General features: G+C 32.3%; 1 protein-coding gene across 4 annotated transcripts in view; it reads right to left on the reverse strand.

Moving 5' to 3' along the window:
• The window catches only part of plekha1a (pleckstrin homology domain containing, family A (phosphoinositide binding specific) member 1a), a 28,641-nt gene that overhangs the window by 6,443 nt on the left and 339 nt on the right, over positions 1-21,859 (reverse strand). For 3 of the 4 annotated variants that reach the window (XM_056476783.1, XM_056476785.1, XM_056476786.1), the window contains exons 2-11: positions 13,487-13,679; positions 13,343-13,399; positions 13,210-13,255; positions 10,423-10,520; positions 7,065-7,187; positions 5,495-5,638; positions 5,306-5,374; positions 4,718-4,782; positions 3,492-3,555; positions 2,533-2,622 (exon numbers count right to left, since the gene is read on the reverse strand). In XM_056476783.1, the coding sequence (XP_056332758.1) occupies positions 2,533-2,622; positions 3,492-3,555; positions 4,718-4,782; positions 5,306-5,374; positions 5,495-5,638; positions 7,065-7,187; positions 10,423-10,520; positions 13,210-13,255; positions 13,343-13,399; positions 13,487-13,627 (897 nt within the window). In that variant the 5' untranslated portion in view covers positions 13,628-13,679. The remainder of the gene's footprint in view (positions 1-2,532; positions 2,623-3,491; positions 3,556-4,717; positions 4,783-5,305; positions 5,375-5,494; positions 5,639-7,064; positions 7,188-10,422; positions 10,521-13,209; positions 13,256-13,342; positions 13,400-13,486; positions 13,680-21,859) is intronic. The other variant, XM_056476784.1, reaches the window with a different exon arrangement.

Below are 21,859 nucleotides of genomic sequence, written 5' to 3' on the forward strand. Positions count from 1 at the left end.
GTCAAGATCTGGACGGTGTATGGTGTAAATACCTTTAAATTGACTAGTAAAACTTAACCAGGTTATAGGCTTTCAATACTGTCTTTCCATAAATGTTTCTTTTGTATGGAAAGCTCCAACAATTGTACATCCATTATTAGTTTAGTACAGTTTATTTTTATATAGTCGATATGCTAATATGAATTAAATTATTTATTTATGTTTAATGCCATATTTTACATTTACAATGAGCAATTCAACAAGAAGAGGCCATAACACAAGGAATGCTAGTCCTCAGAAAATTAAATGCTAGAGTAAACGAGCGGGGAATTTTTTTTTAAATGCTCAGGTGCTGATATCAGCAGAATTGGCTATATAAATGGCAACATTGGTTATAATTATTAAGCTTATAATTTACAAACATAACTTGTTCTTAACAAGCATTATATAAAACATACAGATAATAACAATACTGATAAGTCATACAGGTTCTTTTAATTTGATTCGATATGTTTATCTGCTTGTTAAGTTGGTGACATATGGAATACTGTTTCCGGGTCCAAGACGCTAATCATTTGAATAGGGAAAACATTTGTTTATGGCCACTTTTTAGTCATATCACACATTAAAGTGAATTTTATATAAAATCATGGTCTACAAAACAGTCTCTGGGCATCCTGCATCACAAATACCAAAATTTTAACAATTTATAAAACATTTATCACTTTCTGGCCATCTGATATTATGCATGGATATATATATATATATTGCAATCGTTTTTTCAAAAGTAATACAGCACTTTGTAAACATTTATTATTATCATTTGATGAGTCTCCCCATACAGTTTGATATAGCGCTTGGATCCAGAAGCCGCTTAACGTGACGTCACACTTAACAAGCAGATAGCTTTCAATTAATCCAATATTTGCCAATAAATATTGGTGCCATTGGTGTATCTAAAAGAGGGTCTGTGCTGCGTGTTTATAGACGAAGGATTGATGCACAATGCTGATTTATTCTTGAGAATTTTTTTTTTATGGAGTCACTATCTTCAGTGTAAAATGTTCATGGCCGCATGATGTGATATTGAAATAAAGGCCACTTAAGGCAGAGTTTGTACATGAGATGAAATGCATGAGATGAGAAGCCACCAAATTCATGCACATGCGATGAGGAGGAGAAAGACAAAGATGAAGAGAAAGACAGCAAGATTTTAAATAATTGAAATAACTAGGATAGAGCTGTGAGTACAACATCTCACTGTTCCTTCACTACTGTTTATTCCACCCAAAGATACCCTGGTTATGGAATGATCTCCTTTATTCTGTAAGAAATGCTTCCACACTAGCTAGCTTTAAGAAGATGTTAAAAGCTCATCTTTTTAAGACTGCATTTTTAGATTTTTGATCATCCAAATGTGTTTATATTTTATCATTTTTCAGTGTTGAATCCTTGTATTTTATTGCATGTTTGATTTGTTTGTTGTTTGTAGTGCTTTAGGTTTTAGAAAAGTGCATTATAAATAAAATGTTTTATTATTACTATTATTATTATTATTATTCACAAAGAGTGTGGTATCTCTGGAGTGACTTCTGTCAGTGGAGGATTGTGATTGTCAACCAATAGTGTGACATTAAAAAAAAACACGAATTCTAATATGACTGTTTAGACTGAGGCTGAACTGAATTGAGGTTGAATCTGGCCTGTTTTCGGATTTCATATGAAAGAGTCCCAAATCAGAATCTGACTTCAAATGGTCACATCAAGAAAATAATTTAATTTGCTTTAGTAACTCACCAATTTTCTAAATGAATCTTACAGATAGCAGTGTGTGTATCTGTCTGTATCCTCATGAAGGCCAAATTTGAGATGTGAATCTTAATAACATTACTTTAATATTATAAGAAATATGCAAATTCAATCCAACTTTTCAGATATTTAGTCCTCTTAAACTCTATCACTTTTCTAAAACTGTTATTTACATCCATTTCCATCTAATCAAAAACCAACTGAAAAAGAACCAAGTCTCCATCCAACATTTTTAATCAAAAATCTATTTCTCTTGTATACACAATACTGAAGTAAACATCCACCGCTACTTACACAAGAAATGCTTATTCACTAAATATTTAGCTCAAAAATGAGCTTGATCCATCAATGTTTTTTAGGTTGTTAAATGCAATGACATTCAAACATTAAGTGTGACTAAAGTCTCCAAATACTTTGAGGTCACTGGGCTCATAGGGATTGATAGAAAGAGTACGAAACTAACAGAATGTGGCCCACAATGATTCACTCTTGAATCCAGAGTGACTAAACACTGTACTACTAGCTCATCTTAAACCAAACCACTGCAATCACCTTACTCACACCTCATTGTATGTGTGTGTTTGTGTGCAAAAAAAGTGTGTCTGGGGGGGCAGTGGAAAAAAGTCCACATGCAGTCCACATTTAATCAGGTTTGCTCCATTGTTTTACCCAGAGGAAGATTGACTACCTGTGTTTGAATGCAAGTGTGTGTGATTGTGTGTGCATGTGCGTGTGTATACATACAGAGGCTGCAGACCGGCCCGGGCCCCTCTGAGCCACAATGGCTCCTGAAATAGCCTTAATCCAGCTGTGCATCTCCTCGGGACTGTCAGCCTGAATTGTACGAGGGAAAAAAGAAATACTATTATTGCCATTTCAAAGTAAAATATAGGCAAAGTTTACACCATACCCCTTGCCAGCCATTTACTTATACGTCAATTCTTCCAAACATTCAAAACGAAAAATAAAAATAAAAATTCAATAAATAAATAAAAAAATTTTAATAAATAAAAATTTCATTATATATATATATATATATATATATATATATATATATATATATATATATATATATATATATATATATATATATATATATATATATATATATATTTTTTTTTTTTTTTTTTTTTTTTTCTTTTTTCCATTCCAATTTCTGTTTAACCAAGAGAAGTTTTTTTTTTTCAGCACTTTTCTAAACATAATAGTTTTAGTAACTCTTTCTAATAACTGATTTTTTTTATCTTTACCATGATGACAATAAATAATATTTTACTAGATATTTTTCAAGACACTTCTATACAGCTTAAAGTGACATTTAAAGGCTTATGGCCTATATATATATATATAGTTTGTTTGTTTTTTTAACCATTGGTCTTCATACAGTTGATAGCGAATATTGACCATTGAAAACTATGCCAAAGGCCATCATCAAGTGTTTGTTATCTATATTCTCTATTTTTTCTTTTATGTTCGGTATTTGAAAGAACCTGGAAGATGAGCACATCATTTTTTGGTGAACTATCCTTTTTAGTCTGTCACTATAACTGATGTCTCTATTTAGTTTACCAATACAGTGTAGCCTAATAACCTACATATTAAGCTAATATTAAGTTTGTGAAGAAGAAAGACATTTAATTCACCCTTTTGATGAAATGAAGTTGTATTAGATGCAAAGCTTGATGAGTGACAGGATTTCTCACCTGGACAAAAAACGTTCTGGAGGTTGTGACGACTTCAAAGAGGTTGTCGCGCATCATTATTTCACTGTAGGTGAAAATGGAAAGACAACAAGATATAATAACAAATGTATTTGTTAAAAAAAAATTATGTCGTTTTATTTTTACATAAATATATCTGCTAATACACTGAATGATGATGACACACTGAAGCAGACACTAGTATTTAATGTGCTTTCCATTGATATAAAATCTTTTTCTGTCAAAATGTTGTACAGTATTTGGACATCTCATCTTTGAACCAAATTCTACCATTCAAAAGTCGTGGTCAGTTTTTTCTTTTAAAATAAGCAAAAGAATACTTTTCCTCTCAAAAGAACAGTAAAAACACTGTTACTATGTTACAAAAAGATGTCTTTATCAATATGAATATATATATATATATATATATATATATATATATATATATATATATATATATATATATATATATATATATATATATATATATATTCATAAAGACATCTTTTGTAACATAGTAACAGTGTTTTTACTGTTCTTTTGAGAGGAAAAGTATTCTTTTGCTTATTTTAAAAGAAAAAACTGACCACGACTTTTGAATGGTAGAATTTGGTTCAAAGATGAGATGTCCAAATACTGTAAATACACAAAATGTATAAATATATTTTCCACAAAAAAATTATATTACATTCTAAATATATTATTATTAATATATCTTTAATATAATTGCATGTTTATATAAACTATATAATTAAGAGAAATATTAATTAAATATTAGCACAACTGTTTTAAACACTGATAACATTAGTTAAAAAAAGACTGGCATAATGGCTGCTGAAAACTGAGTTTTACCATCACAGGAGTAAAACACACTTCCAAATATACATACATTTACATCTATACTAAATCGAAATAACACTTCACAGTTAGTTACCATTTTAACTCTGAGCAAATAATTGAGCATGAAAGATACACACCAAAAACAATATATACTTCCATATATAGAAACATTTTTGAAAGTACACAATATTTTGTACAACTGCAGGTTGACGTTCTTAATGACAGACCACTGTACTGTCCACCATATACTCAACATCTTAACTCTCTTTCTGATTTAGATTGTAATGTAATAATGTGCTGCTGCTTTGGAATGATAATTATTGTGAAAAGCGCTATACAAATACACTTAAATTGAACATGCATATGATTTGCAGATACTGGTTTTGTACCTGTGTTTGCACTCCTGTACCTTATGGACCTCCTTCAGAAGAATAATCCTTAATGGCTCCTTCTCCTGAAAGAACAGTCAAGGGAGAAAGAGAGAGAGAAATAAATTGGCACTCTCACAGAGACTACTTGGATAGTGTATGACCCACATTGCACTTTACATCCAACTGAGCAAAACCTCAAAAAGTCTTAAATACTTTTCCCATAATATCTTTAGCTTTCTAACAGGCAGAGACACATGTTCGTATGCAGTTAAATCACACACAACCAGCAGTGCCTGGAATTTCACAGGGATAGTGCTGTTCATGTTGAGGCAGGGCGCTGGTATTTGCTTTATCTTTTGATGAGATTAAAAAAAAGAAAAAAGAATAAACTTTCAATTCACATTAATCTCCAATAAAATATTAAAGCCATCCAGTACACTTTTCCTCCACTACATAAATCTGCTTCCATGTCAATATAAATGCGACTGTTCGACCTAAAATGTTAACATGATTTATTGGTCACCTGAATCTTTGAGCTTGAGAACTGTAAAATGACGTGTACATTCAATACAATCCATTAATACTTCCTAGAAAGTGCTCACTTACCAGATCAGACTTGAAGTAACTCATTGAGTTCTGCTCCAAAACAAAATATCTTCGTTTCCAGTTCTTCATCTGATGTGAGAGGAGGACAGTTATGTGTATTTAATTCTCTTCGGTAGTCAATCAAATCTGTAAACAGGTCTCATTTCTCAGTGTTTGCATTTTTGGGTAAAGACAGCTCCTCACACTCACCAGAGCCCCCTGTTTAACACAGTATCCTGCTTTAATAACAGTCTGATCCTGCCCTGCTCTCGTGTGCAAATATGGCAGATGGTTCGGAGGCTTCCTCATGCCCAATTTCTCTCCTGCAACGCTGTGTCCAACCTCTCCATCCTGCTAAAAAAGAGACAAATATCAGGGTTTCTACAGGTTTCACCAAGACAAATTTAAGACTTTAAGACCATCAAAAATAAAATTTTAGACTTATATAGGGCTAAATGCATAAGAATTTAAAAAAAAAATGGCCCAGAAGAATTTTTTTTTTACTTGCCTGAACAAAAAACTAATTCTAATTAGTTATTTCTTAGCCACATATTTTAAATAAAGTGTCAAAACAAGCAGAGCAGAGTTGTATACATACTAATTAATAAAAAAAAATCTTTCTTTAAAAATAAAAACTTTATTAAACTTAATGTATTTGCAACAAACTGTTATAATATTAATAAGAATAACTGGAGCAATTTCACCAGGGCCTATGCACGTAGGTGCTCAGTCCTTAAATAGAGTTTTGCTAAAAGTTTTATTGAGATGTATTTTTGATGATTGGATGTGTGGTGAATTAATTAGGTAGCTAAAACAAGGGAAAATTAAGACCCATTTAAAATTATTTATAACCTACGAGGCAATATGTCAGTGAATTTAAGACTTCAAGGCATAAGATTTAGTTTTTGAAATTTAGGACTTTAAGACCCCGCAGACACCCTATATATAAACACGCAGAAAGCACAAAAATCTAGACACAAAAGTAGATTAAAATTCTAAATTCATTTATCTAAAATCAATGGTTTATATTTGAATTTGTTTTATTTTCATTAATATTATATTTTCTTAAGAAAAAATGCATTGCATTATCATTATATTATTTTGCATTATATTATATCATATTATATTATGTATTGTTTTGTGTGTGTGTGTGTGTGTGTGTGTGTGTGTATATATATATTTTTTTTATATACATATGTAAATATACTTTTTTTTCATAAAATGATCAAAAGAATAATTTGTTGCTATTGCAAATGTTACTCTTTCCTCTTTCTTAATTCTCTTGATGTTAACATATTTTGTGTGGTCTAAAAATTTATGTAAAAGATTAACTAAATTGTACAAAGAACAAAAAGCATGTGATCATTGTTACATCAGATTTTGATGTGGTATTAAAATCATACACATTTTTAACTAAAATGCAAAAATGTATCAATTTTAAATGTTTATATTGTTGACATAAAAGTGCATTATTATGATATCAGTTTTAAATGTGGTAATCAAATTATGTAACAGTTTTAATTACATTTGTTGCATAATATAATTATACAGCATTTATATATCATCATCAAAAAGATATTGATTTATTAATATTTACTAATAACTATCAAATTACCATATGTATTTTAATCTGCCATTAAAATTGTAACAGACAACAGCTACTTTTCTTTTATTGGTATTAACTAAGAAACATGTAGCATGATAACCGTAGCATTGCCTGATGGAAAGCGAGTTAAACACTGTTCATAAACGGTGCTTACAAGCCTAGAGAATAAAATACCTGTGTCTGTGTGACGACTGCCACTCCTGCAATGATCTCGGTCTTGTACGGGACCTGTTTCTTGTTGCCATTTGAAGCCAGCTTCTGACTCTCAGAATGAACTGGATCAGAGGACTTGGGAACCTGGGAGAGACGAGAAAAATGATTCAGAAGTTATTTTCAGATAAGAAAATGGCAGTAATTGGTGGTTCAAGACTTGGAATCAAAGTTTGCATAGCGATCGCTTCATGTGTAGCCTTAAAAATCACAATTAAATAGCAAAAGTCTAATAGAAGTGGATAACCAGACAATTTAACCAACCAACACAATATAAAAGTAAAGAGCAGTTTCTCTAAATCATTGTTTAGTGTGTCTAAAGAACATGACACGATCATGAAATTGCATGGTTAAACCGTCTGGTATTGTTTGTTATTCACTATTTTTGATCAAATTAACATTGTTATAAAATGCTCATTATGTTGTGAAATGTTTTCATGTTATTCATGTCAAATACGTACAGCATATGCATTGTGGTATGTGCATGCATGCAGTGTTGCCATGTCCACTTGGTTGGTTATTTAAGCTTTCCTAGAACATTGATAAACAACAATGGTCCAAAATAACATGCTGAAATTTTGATGTTATTTTCTATAGAACTTATTTCAATAATTTCAGTTTATAATTGTCTTGTCCTTGTTTGCTGTTATTCTCATTAAGATCTGGCAACTTGAATGAGTCAAAGAAGTTCATAGTATATTCTTGCTGCTGAATAGCATTCATGCAGTTGTTCATTGCATGCATACAGACAAAAAAAAAGACATTTCTAATAATGAATATTTAAAATAGATTACCAACAACAAGATGTTTAGTCTGGTTCCATACAAAAGGTTCTCATCATTCAATTATTCCAAGATTGCAAACTTAAAGGGGGCAAGAGGGGTGGCCAAGCTTGTTGACACAGGGGAAACTGCCCTCCAAGCAATTCCAGAGATCAAAAGATAAAGCAATTACTCCACCATTTTTATCTAAAAATGTATTCTTGTGAAGTTGTCTATTCCCCAAGTTCCAACTATCACTATGTGGATATCCCAGTTATCAGCCTTTTACCTCTGGAGAAATTCACCTACCCTCAATCACAAATTCCAGACAAATTATGAAGGATCTGTGAACCTCTACACTCCTTTTTTTTAAATAAAAACTCTTTTATCTCAAGAATACCTTTTCCCTTCCTGATGTGTTTTGTTTTTGAGCATGTAGAGATGTCTATTTTTAAGGGTTGCACTATTTAATTCTCAGCCCTTGGGGTCTGTATATTAAACAATCTTATAGTTAAGCAAACAATTATAATTAAGCAGTGCCACCACCAAAAGATTAAAGATGCGACATAAAGAGAAACAGAAAAAAAGAAAAAACAAATGAAACACAGATGAATTAGCCAGCAATTGACTAACAGGACATCCCAACAACAGCTTATTGAGTAGGCCTTTAATCCATCAGCCCACACTACACATGTGTCTGGCCTAAAGTATGAGCCTTCCTGCCACTGCATGTGGAAGTATTAGTGATACAAAGTGAAAAAGTGGAGAAGAAAGACAGAGACAGTGTGTGTGTGTGTGTGTGTGTGTGTGTGTGCGTGTGTGTGTGTATTCTGAACTGCAGATGACTCAGAGGTGATGGTCATTCAAACAATACAACTTCCCTTTAGTCAGCCAAGTGACTCGCACATGGAAAAAGCCATCAGGATGAGGAATGCATGGCAGGACAGGGTTTTTTTTGGAAAACTTTCAACTTCCTGTGCATTTCTATGTATATTTGACTGCACGTGTGCTCAAAGGGAAGGAAGACTGGAAGTCCAAAAAGGAAATTTAAACTTGCTGTTTTATTGTGTGCCTTTTAAATTATTTTCAATAGTTAAACTCGCAAAGAATATTAACAAGAATTGACCTGCCTGTTAACAGAACCACTGATACTGACTGAATAAACTCGCTCAGTGCTTTCATTGTTTCTTTAACTGTTCCTGTGTGCTGTAGTCTGGGATATCAGATTAGTATACGAGTTATTTAATAGCTAGATAACTAATGCAAACAATCCAGGATCCTAAAAAGATAGTCATCTACAGTAAATTGTTAAATTATGATACATTTTTTTTGCAATGTGATAAAATGTTTTTGAAAAATACCATCATGGTGGTTGCACAATTGCAAATCATTATGTTCACTTATTCAGTTTGATATTGCATTGAATATTGAGAACCAGGTAAACATTTTCACTGAAACCTATTGTAGCTGTGACTGTTTATAATATAGTTATATTTGGATCAGATCATTTATTTGTTTAATTCCATACCACTAATGACAATCACATTAGAGAAAATGGAAATCAAATTAAATTACAATGAATAATAAATAGTTACAATGTTAAATTGGGATTCTGTGGATATCCACGATTCAAGATGTGCCATTTCAGTGTTTAAACCAAACTAATATTAAGTTTACATAAATTAATTCAGAGTAACATATGGAAAATATAAAAAATATATATTTATAACAACATACAGTTGAAGTCAGAATTATTAAACCCCCTGAATTATTAGCCCACTTGTTCATTTTTCCCCAATTTCTGTTTAACGGAGAGAAGATTTTATTCAACACATTTATAAACATAAACGTTTTAATAACTAATAACTGATTTATTTTATTTTTGCCATGATGACTGTACACATTTTACTAGATATCTTTCAAGACACTTCTATACATATTAAAGTGACGTCTAAAGGCTTAACAAGGTTAATTAGGTTAACTAAGCAGGTTATTGTATAATGATGGTTTGTTCAGGAGACTATCAAAAAATGTAGCTTAAAGGGGCTAATAATACTGACCTTAAAATGTTTTTTTAATGAAAAACTGCTTTTATTCTAGTCGAAAAAACAAAACAAAAAAGACTCTCTACAGAAGAAAAAATATTATCAGACATAGTGTGAAAATTTCCCTGCTCTCTTAAACATAATTTGAAAAAGATTTTAAAAAAGAAAATAAAATTTCAAAGGGGGTTTAATAATTCTGATTTCAACTGTACTTACCTGCACCTAGAAGAGCAGCAAGGTATAAGGGTTTAATATGATATTTGGGGGGGGCTGCTTTTAATATGTCGTCAATACTTCATGCTCTAAATATGGCTGACCAAAAATGTTGGTACAGAAACTACTGTTTTTGAATTATTGTGGTAAAAATATGGTAGAAGTGTATTAGTCACAATTTGTTGCTCAGAAAAATAGACAATAAAAATCAATTTAAAGCTAAATTATATTTTTATGCTTGAAAACCCCTCTTTACCTTTGATGAAGACATTCACACTTCTGTTTTTGCGTGCATGTACTCACTGTGATTTTGGTTGCATTGTTGAGAGCATTGACCCATTCCACAAGATCCTGCTGATCATTAGCCTGCAGAAAGTATTTCCTCATTCCTGCATTGATGACTGCAAACAGACAGAGAGAAAGAGATGTAACCGGGTAGTTATAGGAACTACCCATCAGGGCCAGTCCCCAACGAACAAAATTTCCCAGGGCCATTTTGAATTCACACAACTTACAAACACTCTTAAGTCTTGTGCGCAAACCAACAGCAATGTTATTTAAATGTGTCATTGGTCTTGTGATCATTAAAACAAAACGTAGACATGGAAGACATGCAATTTTTCTTGTTTTGCTACGTGCCTTTACAGTCACACTGGATTTTCTGCTGTGCAAAACCTTGCATTCCTTGTTCATGTTAGTTTCAAGTTAGTTTGTGGAGTAATTATATGCAGGTTTTTAAAAATAGGCGTTACTGGTGGTTCTAAACAAGGGGTTAGGTAGGAGCTTATTTAGTCCCCTGATAAGGCTTGATAAAGACAGCATGTTACTTCCCAGACAGTCTATGACCCAATAAGCAAGCCCAATTCAGCATCTTCAATCTGCAAAAACAAGCACTGACAGACGGCAACAGAGGTAACATACTAATCCAACAAAACCCAAGTGTCTGTTGGCATATACCAGTCCTGTGTGAATTGGCATCACAGCCTGTATTAGAGCCCTGCAGACTTTATGGATTACCATAGACACAGCTCATAAAATCAATAAGGCAGTGCGAATCAATTTCAGACTAAAAAAGCTTGACTAAATTTTCCCTGCAATGTCTGTTCATTCAGTGGCTATTCTGAAAGAAGAAAAGGAGAATGCTAAATTTCACTACATCACAATAAATTCTGCTGTGCATATGCAATTTAATAAAGGCTGTGCTTAAATATTTAGCTTTGTTACCAAAAGGTTGCAACAGCTTGGTTTTGGAAGTAATAAATCCACTAATGTAATATTAATGGATATTGATTATATTAACCATAACTGGTAAACTATTAAACAGAGACGTTTTGTGAGCTCTTAATCGATTGCATATTCTTTGGTTCAAAAAGTCTCATAGCATCAATTCAAGTGATTTGTGAAACTACACTGAGATTCACCTTTTAGCTGTTGAGGTTTAATGGTTTAAACCATTAACCGTTAAATGGTTTGAACATTGCTTTAATAAGGTGTTTTCTAAAACACCTAGGGGAAAAAACACTTCCAGATGCAGCTCTGCTGAAAAAGTGAGTAGCCACTAATGCACTGTATAGTTCTGTTACAGTGTTTATCTATAAAATGGTTATATACTGGCTGTAAAATACTGTTGTCAATGATAATTTGTAAAATTGTTACTTTGTTTTTTTGTGAATTAAGCCAAAATATAAGTGGGCATAAACTGATAATCTTTCCTTCCAGTGAGCTGTTAAATGCTGCAGTTAGATTATAGAGTTATTGAGCTGTTTTTGTGAAAGGGGCCAAAAAATCCAGTGAACCAAAAAGTTCTGATAATGCAATATTGGTCATTTTGAAGCCTAATGCTAATAACACACAGGAAAACTTTGAGGGATTTTGCAGAGCATTGTTGCTTGGGTACTTTCTTATCAAGAATGGGCAACAATACTGTATCTGTAACACATTGCCCTAATTAGTCTCTCAGCTGGTTGCTCATTTATGGCATCATTTCCCAAAGTTCCCCAGCAACACTGCTCAAAAAGCAACCCTGATCCTTTGTATCATCAGCATAAGAGCAAGACATTATGTTTTAATTCCTTTCAATAAATAAAGTCAAATAAATTTGGATCATGATGGGAAATAGAGGCTCCAATTCAAATAATAAGACTGCTTCTAAAAACACAATAAATGGTCTATCAAAATGGTTCAAACTGAAGTTCAGATTACCACAGAAGCATCTTGCAAAGAGCAAGGTTTTAGAAGAACATGTGCATACACACACCAACTCAGTAACACACATCTATCAAGTGACCAGACCACCGTTTCCTGTTTCCACTGATGTTGTGCAGAAGGTTACCATGTGCAGTGCAGTAAGCATATGTGCAGAAGTGTGCATGTAAAAGCTGTGAGAATTTGGGCTGAAAAACATTTCAAACTCTGCATGAAAAAGGAAGAGCTAAAGAAATATACTTTATTGGAGCTCCACTGCAAAAACGTACTATATTACAAACTATTACAAAGCATTGCATACAGTGAAAATATGATCCAGTACATTAAAAAGCTTTCAACATAGCACCTAGTCAGGATTCAAACCACAAACTCTTCAGTCAACAACTACGGCCGAAACTCCTGTTTACTGCATGGTATTTTGGTAGATCTTAGGTATTATTCTTGTTTTTATTTATATATTAAATATATTTTTAAATGACAAATTTAGGTTTACAACAATATAGACTAAATAATAAGAAAAATATATCCGTGGCAACAAGCAAAAATAAAATAGACTTCTTTATATTAGTAAACATTTACTTTATTTCAGTGAACAAAAATGTTTTATTTATGTTTTTTTCTTTTAATTAACTGTATTAACCATGATAAGTTTGTGCTATATAAATATATATAGCATATAATAAATATACACACACGCACACATACATACACACACACACGTATGTATGTATGTATGTATATGTATGCAAGTATGAGGAAAAATAAGATAGTATTGTATAAAACAAGTAAAAACATATAGGGCTTACAAATGTAACTACATATTAAGAAAAAAATTAAAATTATGAATGAGCGCAAACTCATAATGTGTATATGAGAAAATCTTACCAAAGCAGTACTCAGCCTTTGGCCTCTGTTTGGTGGCATCGCTGACCTACATTAAAACCAAAAGTGGGGTTTACAATAACTTCTCAAACAACATTAGGCAAATTACAACATGTACTAAAGATTGACAGATTACCTTCGATATGTAGGTGAGACTGAGGAAACCCACGTGTTTGGCACCAACAGGCAGGTTCTAGAAGACAAAGAAACAGCATCTGTTTCAGACAAAGAATTAGCCCTGCTTTACCCAGAAAGCATTTAGACTTAAATGAAAGGATACCTGTGGGTTGTCCATATACCAGAGCAGGCTACCCTGCTGTGTGTCCAGAATAAAATAGCGCCGCTGGAACTTGCCGCTGTTCTCCACATCTTCGATGTCCAGGAAACCGCAGATGCGGTTCTGCCGGTCCACGTAAGGCATGTCCCCCTGTCTTCACACTACTCATTCCCCCTCCCTCTGATATCAGAAACGGCTGCAGAGAGACAGAACAGGAAGCGTATGAGATTAAAATTGAGGAGAGAAAGAGAGGTTAGTCAGACTAAAAGTAAATGAGCGGATGCCAATGTGGGTTTAAAAATCTCCCCTCTTCCTTGATGACCCCTCTCTCTTCCTTTCGTTCCCTGACTTGAGCTCTGGCAGCTGAAAAATATTTTCTTTCTCTGATGCGTCTTCTCCACAGGATCTGAATCACTGCACCACCCAGCATAAGTTACCAAAAATCCTTTTTTTTTTTTTTTTTTTTTAAGGACGTTCAATTTACCCAGCGAAGCTATTTTAATGGTTAGCAACACAAATGAAAATAAATAAAATATCTGTTTAATAATTTTTTTAATCTATTTAACTTCACTACACATTATTGCTCAAATGTGTCAGTATGATTAAATGGTCTAAAAAAACTTTCACATATCTACACAGAATAATAGCTTTTTTGAACTTCTCATCACTGAAGGCTAAAAAAGATTTTCAAGATTAATAATAATAAGAAATGTTTCTTCAGCGCCAAATAAGTACATTAAAACGATTGTAAACATTTTACAGTGAGGTTCCATTTGTTAACTGCACTAGTCAACATTAATTAACAATAATGCATTTACTAATCTTAATGTTACTTTATAGTAGTTAATGCTTACTAACGCATTAATAAAATCACAAGTTGTATATATTAACACCATTATATATCTACGCTAACCCACCTTTATTTTTCTTGATGTTTGATAAAAATAACCTAAACATAACCAATATATTTACAGGATCTTTTAGTTATTCAATAGAACCTTATTGTGCTACTCAAATAATTTTCACATTATTTTTTATATATAAATGCACAATGAGCAAAATAGACTTTTCAACGGTAGTGCACATAACCACTTACTTTCACAGCATGAGCATGCACACTCAAACTGTCTCATTTAAAATTCAGGAACAATTTGACAGCAATGAAGCCACATAACACGTCAGACCAAGAATAATTCCACTATTCTCTTCTTTTCAGGGCAGAGGCATTAATGGCATGAGTGCAAGTCATAAACAGACAAAGGCTGTGAAGGAAGACAAGGCCTGCTGTGTCATCGCCATGCAGTGGCAACAATGACCATGAGTCACTTGACCAATTAGCATGAAGCACTGGTCGTCCCTGCCTGGGTTCCAGAGCACAGAATCAGCCTTGTGTTCTGGAATGTTCAATGGATTTAGAGGAGAGCACGGAAGCCTGTCCCTTCATAATCTAAACACGACAGATACACCTTTTTTGTACACCCAGTGATAAGTTGCATGAATTAAGGTAGTAAATTCAGTCAAACTGTAAGGAATCAGTGATTTTTTTTTTCTAAAAACTAGGTACAAGAAGTCATTATTCTCATAACAGTTCATCTGTTAAGCATTAAAAGACATCATATTAGAATTTATAAATTACGGTCAGCAGACCATTAACAACCTAAAAATAATAAGAAAAAATATTTAAAAAACTGAATCAAGCCCAGTGTTTTTGCAGCAATATTATGGATTCATCAAATATATTACTGTACTATAGGAAAAAACTATTTGGAGGACCAAATCTTATTGAACTCAAAAGAGCTTTGGCCACAGATATGCTTTTTGTGATATTAATCACAATTAATTTTTGCCGATATTGCAATTGCTGAATCCAACGCAAAATCAACAAAAAGTCTAAATTTTTTGCCATTCTGCAAAATTCTTAATCGCAAAAAATTTGAATAATCTCTTAAAACATCCAATTCCAAACCATATAATCAAATTATATTTACTTCAGTTTGCAATTAATGGTTTTACATAACTTATACATGTGGCATATGCAGCGCACACGATGTTTGAGTGATTGATTTAAGTGTCTCTCGAAAAATGTCGTCTCACCTGTGCCCTCAGAATCATTGCATAACATGGAAGTGGATGTTTCGCAGCCTGTGCAGTAAGCAGATGCAGATGAAGCGCAAGTGATTTACATGTGAAGTCAACGCTAAGATGCTAGACACCCTGCTGCGCAAATCGCCTGAATAACATGGCGCAGATTAGGCGTTTTGTGCTTTTGATGTGCTTCAGACTGCAAAAGAAAGTAAACATCTAACAAACGAAGCAATGGAACAGATACAAAAACAAGCAGTTTACAATGATGGCGATTGGTTCAAGGATGACAGCCTCTGAACGTGACCAAATTGAAGAAAATTATTTTTGCTTTACATTTATGGCTGGTAGCTTATTATGACGTGTGTCAAATCACTAAATGATTTCGTTTCACTTCCCTGCCATTGGCGATCCATGTTTTAGGTGTATTACAGTAGAGGAAGTGCATTTTTAAATATTAATTTTTAGATTTATTTATATATATATATATATATATATATATATATATATATATATATATATATATATATATATATATATATATATATATATATATATATATATATATATATATATATATATATATATATATATATATATATATAAAAATCACAAAATTGTCCGCAAATTTCTGGGAATTACCACCACAAAAATCAGTCATTTTTAAAATCGCAAAAAAAAAAATATTCACAAAAAAAAAAAATAGTGAAAAATTAGGGGGTCTGATTAATGTCACATTAAAAAAGAAAGCTTGTCATTATTTTCATGATGGATAAATATGACAAAACCAAACATTCCTCTCACTTAGGCCATGTCCACTTGTGTTTTTATAAAAAGTTTTTCCCGTCCTTTAAAAAAAAATCTGTCAACATTAAAATGCACGCTAAAGCGGCCATAAAGCAGTGTTGGCCAATTAGAGAGGATAATATAGCATGGATGCTGACATCATGATGCAAAAACTAGATTTTCGTTTCTTAAAATCTTCACCCTGGCCAGAATTTTCAGAAGGTTTTGATTTTCACATGATACTGCATTTCTTTGTGAGCAAACAGCCTAACTGCGTTGTTTGTCTAGACAAGGCTTTAGCTTTCACTACGAATTATTTGCAGCACAACCTTATTGTTTATGGTGATGATTATTATTATTATTTTTTGTTCTCTTGATTGGAAGCTCCCAAAACCGGAAGTGCAAGCTATTATTTGAAGGACGTGCAGGAAAAAAAAATGGACATAGTTTGTACAAAAGCACACAGATTGTAGTGTTATCTGCTGATGTGCTACTTATCAGAGCCTACACACAGCTGGGGAGGGTTCAGATGCCTCATTCTTGCTCTCCTCTTCCTGATTTTTTTATTTTAGATTGAGCAGATAGTCTCCAAGACAGGTCTGGTCACGTACTAGACAAGATTCATTTTGCTCTAGACTAGGCCAACAACATTAACACAGAGACAGAAAGTAGTAGGGAGGCCAAACTCCTTATCTCTAGATCACAGACGCATATGTGTGCGCGTGTGTGTTTGTAGCATGATTAGAATAACCTGTAGAGCTTATTTTTTAGGCTATTTAATGTGCTTTAACACAAGCTGACATACAAAGGAAGACACTTAGCATACTTGGTTTGCATGCTGTTTTGAATTCCTGATTAGAAAACAAATCTGCCATTTCACTGACAAAGGAAAATGCCATAGTAAAGACAGAAGAAACACCACTTCAACCTAAACTGTGCAAACTCTAATTCACTCTTGTTATAAATCAAACTCTGGCATATTTTTTTCAGTGATTTCAGGCAAGCACATTTGCACCCTCTACATATGTTGTAATATTGTTGAACAGCGCTTGCCCTTGAGCTACTTTCAGTAATTGCAAACATGCACATACTGTACACACACTAAGGTTATTAGAGTTTAAACTTTTCAATTTTGACTTTAAGTGGACAATCCACACCTGAGAGATTGTTGTGCCTCAGGTTTGTAGCATTCCATTCCATTTGGACAAATATATTTTATAAAGATTGTATAAAAATGTCTCTTCAGAAAACTTGAATTGGTTCCTAAATTTCAGGAAGCATCAAATGTTTACTGGAATGGACTGTTTTCACACCTTTAAACCAAACAGTTAAAATTATTTTTTTTAAAGACTCTAAAAAGCTGTGAATCTATATTTTTACACATATAGATTTATATGGATTCTATATCTGTTTATATATTCTGTCTATATTGGAAATAGAGATGTGGGTTCTGTTTTAATTCACCCTTGTGCAACTGAAATAAAAATAAAGTTGAACTGTACTTCTTATTGGGCTGGGCGATAAAATCGATATCAGTATTTTTTGACCTAACACCATTGTTAATATCGATAATAAAAAAAAAGTTCTGTATAAAGTTTCGGAATGAAGCGATATAGTTTTAGCGACGTATACGACGCGCACATGGGAGCGACGAGCACATGGTGTGCGATCATTTTCCAGGTACACCTAGTTGAAAAACATCTGTACTTTTCTGAATGCCCCGAGCGCTAGAACTAACAAATCTGCTTCACACTTTGTATGGAATATACACATTTCAGAAATAACGGTAGACTACCTCAGACATACACAAAGCATGCACATTAATTAATAAAATAATTATTGATATCAAATTATATGAAACATGATTTTTTTTTTTTTTTTTTTTTGCAATATCGCTTAGCCCTAACCTCTTCATTATTTCACAATAAACAGTGGATCAAATCAAAAATCAATTTAAGGATTACATCGAAATGAGATCTTGCAAATCGTATTTGAATGCCATCCAGACATCTGAATCAATTCCCAGCTCTACAGACAGCAGTTTTGTAATAAAATTATTTTATTACTTTATCTACTTTTATTTTGAATTATTACTTGTATACTTTTTACTTGTGTGAGACATTTGTTCAGAAATAAGCTGGCCCAGTCAAATTTAATAAAGCATTTGACTTCACCTTAGCTTCATGTAAGCTGGTGATTTATTTCAAGAGGTATTAGCAAAAACAAACCTGCAACATGATAACTATACATATACATAACTGCACATACTGGTCTGATGGATCAAATTACTTTCTCAACAGAAGCAATCAATGCAGTTTGGTTTCATGCAGGTCAAGACCAGCTCATTTAGGTGACCAATTCAATGTGGTCATGTCATTGGTCCATGAACATTTCCAAACAAACTATTTCATATTTAACAAGAGGCAATTCAATCATAACCTAATATTATCATTAATCATAACAATCATAATTATCATGACATTATTTATTAATATGTGGCTCTTTTTAGATTCTGGGAAGCTATAGAAATTAAAGATTTAAAACAGGATGCACTGGCAGCATTGTTTTTGTTTACATTCCTCAAAATGGTCTATAGCTATGGAACTGAAGTAAGGGTTAAAAAAAACAAAACAAAACAAAAAAAAAAAGAATGGTCCAAATGAACCGGGTATAAAAACACCCCCAGTGGATGGGAAGATATCTCTCAAGTTTCATTAAAATATCTTCCTTTGTGTGTTGAAGAAATAATGTTACGAGTATGGATATAAAAACAGAGAATTTTTTCCCTTTAGTGAAAGCCCATTCCACCATACGCTTACTTTTTCACAAAGAGTTCATAAAAGCGTCTCTTCAGAGGACTTTGATTAAAATACCTTTTTGAAGCATCAGTGTTTAATGGAATAAACTTTTAACAGATTATTTGTGCTAAACTAAACATTTATGGGTTTGTGTGTGAGTAATTAATGACATTTTCATTGTTTTGAGTGGATTATCCTTTTAAACGTTATTTTTAAACTGACTATTGTAAAGAAACAAGGAACTAACAATTTCTTAAATAAGCAAACTTTCTGGGGAAATAAGTTGTAATTTTCTTCAGTTTTGCTACATCAACGTTTTCCAGCTGCTTGCATTTAATATATTATTTTAAAATATAATTACAAGCCTGACACAAACATGCCACTGTGACTGTGTACAAGGACCCATTTCATCTGTACATTATACAGAGATATCAAGGGCAAGAGAAATAATCGTCTCTCCCTACATCTTTCTCTGATTTATCATAATTAACCATGTGGTAAACAAAATTAATAGAAGGCAAGCAAATACAGACCTTACACTGTAAAAATTATATGATCAATTATTCCTGACAGCTAATTGTAACTTACTAAACTAAGTTAATCTTGTTCTAACCTAATTTGATAAGTTATGCAAGCTGTTTGAAGTCAGTTTAACACAATACATGTTCTCGTAAGGTAAATCTGATTCATCTTAAAATCGCAACCATGAATTTTCAGTGTAGTAAAGTGAAAAAAATACTTTGAAATCAAAGGATGCCCCTTTCATAATATAGGTCTTGTGTAGCAAAACATGCAGTTGATGTATTGTTTGCAAACCAAAGCCCATATTTGCTGACTGGTCCTCATAGAAATAAGGCCCAATGTATAGTGTTTTTAACAGCTATTTTACAAATATTTTCAATTGTTGTATTGATTTCAATTGTAAAGAAATTTTTTGTTGAGGTCTATTTAAAATATAATGACTAATTCATGCCTTTTAAAACTATTTTATCTTTTAATCATTGCACTTATGTCCACTTACAAACACACTAACAAAAAGTAATGACCTCAAATGCAACATTTCAACATTTTAGGTCAGGTGTCCACTTTTTTCATTTGTAGTAAAAGCTAGAAAAATGCTGATAACACACAACCATAACTTTGTTCAGCAAGACTGAGCCATAGCAGTTTTCATATGTAACTTCTGGAAAATGATTTTAAGAAAAGTGTAATCTATTTGTTGGAATATATATTAAATTAACAAATGAGGATATTTACCTTGACCTTTCCAGAAAGTATTTTGGAACTTGACTAGAAATGGGCCGGTATAAGATTCTGGTGGTATGATAAGCTTGGATAAAAATATCACGGTTTCACGGTATTGTGATAACTGCTTTAAAATATATTCTTTTTAAATGTCTGGGTTTAAAAAGTTACATAAATAAAAATTTCTCCCTTTGAATACAATATATTTTATTTTGAGAAACTTTAACAGGGTTTCTGCAGTTTTCACCAAGTCAAATTCTAGACTTTTTAAGACCTTTTTAAGACTATCAAGAATGAAACTTTAGACTTTTACGCTAAGGCTTTTTTTGTAATGGTGCAATAATAAAAAAAATTACTTGCCCCTTCAAAAAAACTAATTCTATAGCAACATATTTTAATGATTTTAAAAATTTTACTTATTATTTTAAAAGGTCTGCTTTTGTCAAAACAAGCAACCTTCTTTTTTTTCAACATCACGTAAATTAAAAAAAAATTGATAAACTAAATGTATTCACAACAGACTGTTCTAATATTAGCTATAAATAGAGTTTTGCTAAAGGTTTTATTGAGACATATTATCTGTGACTGTATGTGTGTTTGATCAACTGGGTAGCTTTGCATAAAGAAAGGAAAAAAATACCCATTTAAAATGATTTAAGACCTACAAGACAATATTTCAATGAATTTAAGACTTTTTTAAGGCCTAAATTTACATTTGTGAAATTTTCAGACTTTTTAAGACCCCGTGGACACGCTGATATAAAATATTGTGGAACAGTAAACATGTCTGGCTAAATAATTCAAATGAATCATTTGACTTCTGCTCTCTTAATTAGTTTCATAAACACTGATTTCCGTACAATTTATACAACAGTATCTTTGGATATCTTTTCTGCTGGAGATACGGTTTTCCTAAAAAAACAAAAAAATAAAAATAAAATAAATAAAAAATAAACAAATCTTACACATTCCTTGGGAATGGTATAGCAGAAAATGTTGGCGGTTATAAAACCTTGACTTTTCCAAACCATGGTATACTTTACCTTGAAAACAGTTACAAAGTGGTATTGAGTGAATAAGCAGAGTTAAATTATAATATATCTTGGGTTGAATTACAAAACTATTCATGAGTTTTCAATGCTTGGAGAAACGTTTTCTTATAATCAACCATAACATACACGTAAATAAGCAAAAATTATAAATGGTAACAGCAATAATAAAGATTTACATAAACTTCTATATTTAAGTGCTACAATGAATGCAAAACTGGAGTATAAAAAAATAGGTCAGGCAGGTAAGATAAGACAAAACTATAACTGATAATCATTCCATCAACACATAAAACCAAAGGTCCCCTGAATCAAATGAATCAACATTTATGATCTAAGATAAATACCAGCCCACTATAATGGCGACAGAAGCGAGCTCACAGTTACTAACTTTATTTAATCCATATGATCCTCTA

The sequence above is a fragment of the Danio aesculapii genome, chromosome 17, assembly GCF_903798145.1.
Source record: "Danio aesculapii chromosome 17, fDanAes4.1, whole genome shotgun sequence".
Taxonomy (NCBI): Eukaryota; Metazoa; Chordata; class Actinopteri; order Cypriniformes; family Danionidae; genus Danio; species Danio aesculapii.